The 9,575-nt window shown below is 34.9% G+C and overlaps 1 protein-coding gene across 1 annotated transcript; it reads left to right on the plus strand.

The window, feature by feature from the left end:
- Nucleotides 1-5,414: 5,414 nt before the first annotated feature.
- Nucleotides 5,415-9,113, plus strand: LOC116323917. Its single transcript, XM_039612240.1, has 5 exons — nucleotides 5,415-5,448; nucleotides 5,583-5,603; nucleotides 5,695-5,985; nucleotides 6,115-6,405; nucleotides 9,016-9,113. The coding sequence occupies exons 1-5, from the start codon at nucleotides 5,415-5,417 to the stop codon at nucleotides 9,111-9,113; spliced, it is 735 nt and encodes a 244-aa protein (XP_039468174.1).
- Nucleotides 9,114-9,575: the final 462 nt, after the last annotated feature.

A 9,575-nucleotide genomic window follows, 5' to 3' on the forward strand; every position in this document is an offset into this window, starting at 1 on the left:
ACGGTAAGTTTTCTCTAAATATCTTTTTAGCTGTGGTTAGCTGGATGTCAGTCTTATGTTACACCAGCTGTGTCGAGTTCGAGCTGCGAGTCATATTTTCGGCGCTACGTTGTAGTGAGATAAGTTTGTGGGTGTTTTGTGCAGCTTCGGCTGTCCTTTTAACTGCATGATCATTAGCTAGCATGAGCTACAAGCTAACAGCTAGCCTGGTTAATGACGCTAGAGTTCCACGCACATGCAAACAGCTCGTCTCTACTGCTTTAACTGTTAAAACAGAAGGCAATACTGCGGGTGACAGGGTTTATTATGTGAAACAGCAGCGTGTTTAGTTTAAAGAGTCTGATTTAAGCTGGGCAAACACTGTGCGGTTTTTTTCAGTCACATTATTCAGCTCCTGCTCAGACTGTACAGTTGAATCGCAGGGGTTAGAAGTTTATAGGTCACGATGCAGGGTCTCACACTATATGACCTGATGCTATGATGCGACCTGAGTGCTCAAACTGTGCGTTCATAACATGAAGTTTATCATACAAAATCTGTCTCTCGCTCTCCCTGTCTCTATCTTTCACTGGCAAAGACACACACACACCACCACGATCAACTTTGCTAAATTACTAATGAAAAACATTGACCAGGCAGCTGCAATTGAGCAGCAATGTCCATCCAACTCTTTTCATGGTTGTTGTAGTCGTGATAATTTTGTGAGGCCACATTGAAAAGCCTCGGATACGGAAGCATAGTACGTAAGCGTAGAGCTGCCACCCAGGCAAAAGAAAAATAGAGCTATATCACGTTATAACGTGAAAAGTATATTGTTCTAACAATATACTTTTAATATTTGTCCAAAGGTCTCAGCTTCATCAGACATCACCTAGACACAGAGCTGGATGAGGCCAGCACAAACAGCAGCCTAACCGACGAAGATGATGGATCCATGGGGTCAGGAAAGCCAGAAGCAGGGGAGCTGGAGAGGTACCTTTCATGTCCATTCACTGGAGGTGTGGATCTATTGCATGGCGTTCCTCACGTCTAGAAGCTGTCGATCAAAATCAATACAGCTCTTCCTGCATCTGGAGCTTGTGAAGGACTTCTTAGTCATGCAGGACTCCTGTTCACTGCTAAACAGTTACAGCTTCACAGAAAGAACCTTGAGAGCAAACTGCTGCTGAAGCTTAACCATCACTTCACTGAGTGAAGAAATGCAACATTTTTGCTAAATATGCAGAAATAAATGCACACCCATACAATTTATGGTAAACTGAGCTGCCTTGTATGTTGAAGTTGCCTTGTTCTAATGTTTTCTCTGAGGCTGCTGTGTCATTTGGAGCAAAAATGAATATAAAGTTTACAGCATATCTTGTCACTGGAAATTGTTTGCACTGTTTATATATTTATATTATTTACTGTAGGTATTGGTGAAAAAAGCTTTATGTTTTGAAAAACTGAAATCTGGAAATTAGAATTGTTGTGCCTTATTTTGTTGATGTTTTTACATATATTCCTTTTGAAAATACTAAAATTTGTATATTTATTTATTTATTTTTGTTTCTCTGATAGCATTTATTTATAAAATAAATCGGACATTTCAAACAGTTACTCGCTACTTGAGTAGTCTTTTCGAGAAGTACTTTTTTACTCTTACTTGAGTAACTTTTTTGACGACTACTTTTCACTTTTACTTGAGTAATAATATTTTAAACTAATGCTACTCTTACTTGAGTAAAATTTTTGGATACTCGACCCACCTCTGGTCTCTTGTAAAAATATTGGGCATTAATTTGTCTTAATTCGATTCATAATTTGTTTCAGTTTAACCAGTTTATTCAAAACAAAAAAAAGCACCTTCTTTAACCATTGTATGTGTGAAGGAGCCTTATCAGACTTCCAGTGAAATAGAATGAGTCTATTGGCAAGCAATGTAGGAAATGGCATTTTCCTGGGATTTACTAATTTCATATTGAGGTGGCATAACTCCAAAAATGCCAAGAACTAGGGATGAGGTTAAGAGGGGAATTGGATTAGACATCAGTTCCATTTTACCCAAGCCTCACCCTTGCTATTCTCATAAACATATTTCCAGTGCAATAATTTGGTGATATTAGCCGCCCAATAGTAAAAGATAAAATTTGGCAACCCTAGCCCACCAGCCACTTTTGGTACTTCTAGATATGTTTTTTCCAGTCTGGGATTTGAATTTTTCCAATAAATGTTGCTATTAATCTGTCTAAGTCTTTGAAAATTGAACTGGTTATGAAAACAGGAATCATTTGGAAAACATAGAGAATTTTTTAGTAAGACAGCCATTTTAACTATATTTATTCTGCCTGCTAATGAGATTGGAAGTGTCGCCCATTTTTTAAAATCTTGTGATGTTTGTTCTAACAAAGTGTCAAAGTTATGAATCCGCTACTCAATCATTGTGTGGGCTATATTTATTCCCAAATATTTAAACGGTTCTTTTTCTACTTTAAAGGGGAAAGCAGAGAAATCTTGCTCTATGTTATTAATGGGGAACAGTAGATTTTTCAAATAGTTCAATTTGTATCCAGATATGCGTCCGAAGTGATCTAATACCTTGAGCAATCTAGGGATTGATGCCGTTGGATTAGATATATACCGCAATAAGTCATCTGCATACAGTGACACTGCATTATCCCACCCCTAGAGATTCCGCCAACCTGATTGTCCTCCCTAAGAGCTATAGCTAAATGTTCGATTACTAAGTTGAAAAGATAGGGAGGGTAAACTACAGCCCTGCCTGCAGCCTCTACTAAGCTGAAAGAAGTCAGAAGTTACATTGTTTGTCCTCACTGCTGCAACCGGAAAGGAATGCAGTATTTTAATCCATTTTTGAAACAGAGGGCCAAATTCAAATTTATTTAGGACCGCATGAAGATATGGCCATTCTACACGGTAGAAGGCTTTTTCTGTGTCAAGAGAAATTATTATTTCTGACTTTTCTGTTGGCTCTGGTGCATATAGGATATTAAGTAGGCGGCGCATGTTATAAAATGACTGTGCCCTGATATAAAGCCGGTTTGATCAGGATTGGTAACTTTTGGCAGTATAACATCGATTCTATTAGCTAAGATTTTTGTGAGAATTTTGTAATCACAATTTAAGAGGCTCACCGGTCTGTAGGAGCTGCATTGTAAGAGGTTTTTACCCTTTTTGCACAGCACAGAAATTATGGCTTGTTTCATAGTATCTGGTAATTTCTCTTGAAAGCATATTTCCTGCATTTAAGCATTTCAGCAACGCTTTTTATATCAACCGGATCTGAAGTGTAGAGATTGGAATAGAACATTTTCCAAAAGTTGATGCTGTTCATCTGGATGTAGCATTTTCAGTGGGAGAAACGTTTTGTCACTCATCCAGGTGACTTCTTCAGTCTCAGCTGACTGCAGGTTTCCCCAATCTTATAAACAGTACATTTGCATAATGACTGAAACCAGCCCACTGAAAAGTGGGCACGTCTTGTTTTCTTCTTTTCCAGAATTCTGAGATTAAAGTCAAAATTCTTTCATTACAGAACTCAGTTTTAAATGTTAGCTCCTAACAAATTTTGAAGAATTCCTATTGTATTGGTATCAAATATCAAGTATTTTTTAAAAGCATCATTTGATTTCACAAAAACAAGTTGTGCCGCAATATTAGTTTGTACCAACAGATGGCAGTAGAGTTATTGGTAAATAATGAATGCAATTGGATATGATTTATATGGAGGCCAAACAAACAGCACAAATTAAACAACTTACGGAGTCACTATACCAGTTATTCAGCTATGCAACAATAGCTATCTACATTGCCCTTTAGGGTATCTGTAACTCAGGATATAGAGCAGGTGATTTATTAAACAGAAGGTTGAAGGTCCCTGACTGCTTCACTCTGCATGCCACAGTATCCTTGGGCAAAATACTAAACACTGATTTCCTTAACAGTGTGTTCACTGAAGTATATTAGACACAAAGCACTTAAAGAACGAGGCATTTTAAATACTGCTCAGAAAAGTGCTATATAAAAAGTTGCTTTCTATTTAAAGTGCATGTGATTGCAGAAAGGTGACTTAAAGAAAGTGTAACCAAAGGTTAACTGCATTTTTCTTTCCCCTATCTTCATGGTAATGTCAATGTCACAGTCGTCATGATTTTCAATTGTGTATTAATGTTTACTGGGAAATGTAGGCCTCATCAGTTGAGCATTCCTTTTTGTAGTATATTTAGTCTTTGACTTCCATTTCATTTCATTAACTTATGGCTGAGTAATATCAAACCATGTATGTAGGGTCATTTTCAGTTTTGTGTATGAATGGTCCTCCACCTCCTTGTTTCCTTCCTCTGTGTGCTGGGTACTGTTATCTTTCTATGTTACTGTGTCAGTGCATTCATTTTATTATAATAAAATTTATGATTTTATTATAAATTATTATTTATTAGTCATTTTAATGTTTCCTTGTTTCACGTATTTGTTTTCTATTGTTACTTTGTGCCTGATTTTAAGGTGACTTCCTCTTCTTCATTCTCTCTCTCTCACTAACCTGTGTCCTAATTTGCCCTCCATATGTATAAAAATTCTAGCCTCCCCTTAATCTGAGTGCCTTCCAAGTGTTCCTCCCTTGTGTGATTTATGTTTGTTAGATTATATTTGTTTTTATATTTTAGTCTTTGCTAAATATTGTAGTCCAGAAAGAAAGTAGAATGGGGGGAACAACACACAGAAAACAGTGTTAGGCAGACTTGAACCCAGGCCACTGTAATAGCCTTCAGCAGATGGGTTACCTGCTCAACTATCTGCCTCTGAGGTCTTCATTTGGGTCCTGACCTCACACTTCAAAATGAACGTCTTTGTTCAATATTGTATCTACTTTGAAGTCAAATATGTTGTTAGTGTCAGCTTTTAAAGTACCCTTTCTTTCTACAATAAACTGAATTTGTAATTATTAATTCCTCTAATACAGAGTTTGGAAAATAGAGAAACATGGACCAAATTTAACTGTGAAGAAATGCAAAACACTTACAAAGAATGATTAGATAAAAGTGGAAAATAGGGACCACTGTACCGAAATGCAAAAATGTCTGGAAACAAGACAGCTGCTTTCCGTTTGAGTTTCTAGCTAGTGCGTAGAAAGGACTGAAGCCCTTTTAAACAAGACTGCATGGTACTGGTTCTGACTTGCACCAGTGCACCGGTTGGTTTGCACCAAAAGCGAACTCTAAATATACAACATGCTGCGGGTTTACAGAGTGCTAAGTGAATGGGTTTCGGTGGCCAATCAGAAACTATTATTGTATATTGATGCTGCTTTGGTTTCCTGACATGTGTGTGAAGTATCAAAGACGAGTGTTTGTTAAAGTCAGGCAGACATAGTCTTTGGAGGAATTTCTGTGAGTTGTCAGTTGTGACTCTGCTTCATCATGACTGGACATCTACTGTTTGTGATCCTTCTCTGTAAGTTAAACTTTCTGTCATATACATTGTTTAATTGTTACTTAACACTAAATGTAACGTTGAATTTTTAATCTTTCTAATTTTACATTACTATTGGAACTATTTAATTTATTAACTAATTGTGTCTCCAACAGATTCTTTTTCTGAGATCAAAGGTCAGTCAATGAATTTGATATTTCTTTTGATAATCACTTTTATTGATATGTAACATATTTCATGCACATATGTTAATCTCCAACTTTACAGCTCTTCCTGAACCTAAACTGACACCGAGCAGATCAGAGATCACAGAAACAGATTCAGTCACACTGAAATGTGAGGCTCCATCCTCTGTTCCTATGTCTCAATGTTCTTTCTACTCTCCCACTGGAGGAACTGTCAAAGAATTGCCCTGCTTAACGAACTTGACAGCAACCGAACTGCTGAAGATGGCAAATCTCAAATCACCTGCTACTGTTAAACTGAACTGTTTCTACACAACACAGCCCGGAGCACCAAACTCTCCATACAGTGACTTTTCCAGCATCATCATTCAAAGTGAGTGGCTTTAGCGCTGATTACTGATGGCATCTTAATGCAGAATCAACACAAGCAATGCATGCTTTTAGCATGTTGCTCATGTTCATAGATATAATCCTAATGTTAATCAATGCTTCAACTCTTCAGCTCCTCTTCCACCTAAACTCATCGTTAATCCACTGGTGATCACAGAGACAGACTCAGTCACACTCAACTGTGAGACTCCCCCATCTGTTTCTGTGCCTGAATGTTATTTCTACACTTCGAGTGGAGGGATAGTCAACAGGTTTTCCTGTCTAACGACACTGACAGCAACCAAACTGCTGGAGTTGGTGCATCTCAGATCACCTGCTGAAATTAAACTGAGATGTTCTTACACTGCACAGTCTGGAGAGTTAACATCTCCATACAGTAACATGTCCACCATTAAAGTAAAAAGTAAGTGATTTTCTATTCTACCCCATTATACATTGGACATATACAATAATATATTATATAATAAAATATATAACACTTTATATATTGTATAATTTTAGGGTCTATCTTAAAATATAAAGTCCCTTGAGGCAACTGTTTTTTGTAATTTGGTGCTGTATAAATAAAATTGGAATTGAAATATTCATACAGTATCAAAACAGCAGATGTTGTGTGTTGTAACATTTCAGTTTTAAATGTGACTTTAGTCCAAAATCCAAAGAATGCAAGCACAACAGATTTAACAACCATCATTCCTGATAAAACATCATCATCATCATAAAACATAATATGTTTTAAGATTGTCCACTATTCTAATTTACAAACACTAGTGCCACATACAGTAAATGTTATTTAATTACACAACAGTAACAGGTCTAAATAAATCTTTGTTTTTCAAAACCAAATTTACAAAAGTTCAGATTCTGTATAAAGATGTAAATAAAAACAAAATACGAAGATGTAAAAATTGACTTTCTGTTCCACCTCATTACACATTTATACAGTATGCTACTGTTCCACGTAGGATACATGTTATGTAATAACATAAAATAACAGGTATAAACCTATCTTTGTTTTCAAATCCCAAATTTACAAAAAAAAATATAAATAAAACCAGAATGCAATGATTTTTTTAATCTTATCAGCCTGTATTTTATTCAGAACCAAACAAATACAGTACAAAGTGAATGACTTTCTTTTCTTTTCTATATACATTTATGCAGTATCCTCATCACAGATATTTTGTGCTATAACATTTTTCTTTTTTGGTATGTTTGTTATCTTTGTTGTTGTTGTTTTTTGTTTCAAGTTTGTCCACTACTCTGTCTTTCAAACACTGGTGCCACATAAATGTTATCTAATTACAAAACAGTGACAGATCTAAATTTATCTTTGTTTTATGACCCAGAATCCAAAAAAGTTATAATGCTGCATAAGCTGTAGATAAAAACTAAATGGAAAGATTTACAAATGGCATTGTTTTTATTAACAATGAATAAAATAAACTACAAAGTGTGTGACTTTCTATTCCACCGCATTATACATTTGTACAGTATCCTAATCACAGATGTTTCCTGCTGTAATATTCCAGTCTTAAATTTGTGTTTAGGGACAACTTCAAAGGATGGAAGAGCCACAGATTTAACCACTTTCAGTCCTGGTAAAACACCATCTGGGCGCAAAGTTCACACAGGTATCTGTCATGTCATTGTGACACTGTGACTGTAATATTATTTTCTAGTTTGTCCACTACTGTTCCACATAGGATACATGTTATGTAATCACATAAAAATAACAGGTATAAACCTATCTTTGTTTTCAAACTCCAAATTTACAAATAAAAATAAATAAATAAATCCAGAATGCAATGATTTATAAATCTTATCAATCAGTATGTGATGGTATGTTATTTTGAAAAAAAAATCTCAAAATGTAACCAACATTTCAAATTATTATCTTAGAAATGGTTACTCCATTATCTATGGTGAACAATTTGTTATTGGTTGGTTTCGCTGTCTTAGTCGCTATCTCAGCTTTGTCTCAGTCTTAGTTTTGTGCGACTGAAAAAGTGAGATTTCCTTGTTTATGACCTCTTGTGCTGCAAAACAGATGAACTGATATGGAAACCACTGGTGGTTTCAACTGGTTGTGGAGTTGCTGTGGGTGTTGTCTTACTGGGATGTGTACTTGTGAGGAATCTGAAAAGAACTGGTGAGAAATGCTGTTTATTTTTATTTATCTTTTAATGATCTCCAAGTACATTTTTTATTTAAATATTGATGCTGCTTTGTTACAAAAAATTGAGAATTAGAAAAAAATATTTTAAATGCAAATTGTACCAAGGTTTTTCCACTTTTATTTTTACAAAAAAAAATTCTAATTCATTTTCAGGATTTGCATAGATGAGTTAGAAATAATAAATAAATAAATATATGTGAGCTTTTTATCTGCTTCATTTATTTTCTCAATTTAATATAGCTATGACATCATGTTCAAGCTCATAGTTTTGCGTGTTGTAGCATTATAATTCCAAAGTAAATATCTCAAGCCTAAATTACATCTCATGTCATATGACTTAAAACTTAAGCTTCTGTGTCTACTGATCAGAACTGGTTTGTTTAGTATTACTTTAGTATTTCTTTTCTCCAGTATTTCCTTATGGATCATGAAAGTTGTTTGATCAGCAATTACTTTTATGTAAATTTACAAAGGCTCGGATTCTATATAAAGATGTAAATAAAAACAAAATGCGAAGATGAAAAATTAACTTTCTGTTCCACCTCATTCTACATTTATACAGTATGCTACTGTTCCACATAGGATACATGTTATGTAATAACATAAAATAACAGGTATAAACCTATCTTTGTTTTCAAAACCCAAATTTACAAAAAAATATAAATAAAACTAGAATACAATGATTTATAAATCTTATCCGCCTGTATTTTATTCACAACCAAATGAATACAGTACAAAGTAAATGACTTTTTTTTCTTTTATTTATACATTTATGCAGTATCCTCATCACAGATATTTTGTGCTATAACATTTCACTTTTAAATGTTTATTTAGGGGCAAATCTCAAGGATAAAAGAACCACAGATTTGACAACCTTCTGTCCTGGTACACTATCATCTGGGGAGAGAGTTGATACAGGTATCCTTCATTAAAATATTTTATTGGGACAGCGTGACATTTATTTCTCTTTATTAATTTATTTCACTGTTGAATATGATGAGATATCAGTGTGAAGTTCAATACTCCAGTAGTTTCAGATCTCTCCTCACATTACTAAAAAAGCATAAACTTTGCCATAACCGAAAAAAATTACACGAGTTAAAGGCTTCTTTTCACAATACAGACAACCAGAAGTCCAGGTTAACATTAGTTGGCAGCATTTGTGGAGTGACTGCAGTCTTCATAGGATTTGCACTTCTTTGCACCCAAATAAGAATTGGTGAGAATCTAAGCACTGATATGAAAGGAGCCCGAGGAAGATATTTTTATAATATGTATTTATAAAGGTTTGAACTTGCTGAATAACTTATGTTTATGAAGAAACATATGGTACAATAGTACAGAATTTGCATGTACTAGAAGTTCATCAATTTTCTGGTGTTCTTTTTTTTCAA

Source organism: Oreochromis aureus, linkage group 5 (assembly GCF_013358895.1).
Source record: "Oreochromis aureus strain Israel breed Guangdong linkage group 5, ZZ_aureus, whole genome shotgun sequence".
Taxonomy (NCBI): Eukaryota; Metazoa; Chordata; class Actinopteri; order Cichliformes; family Cichlidae; genus Oreochromis; species Oreochromis aureus.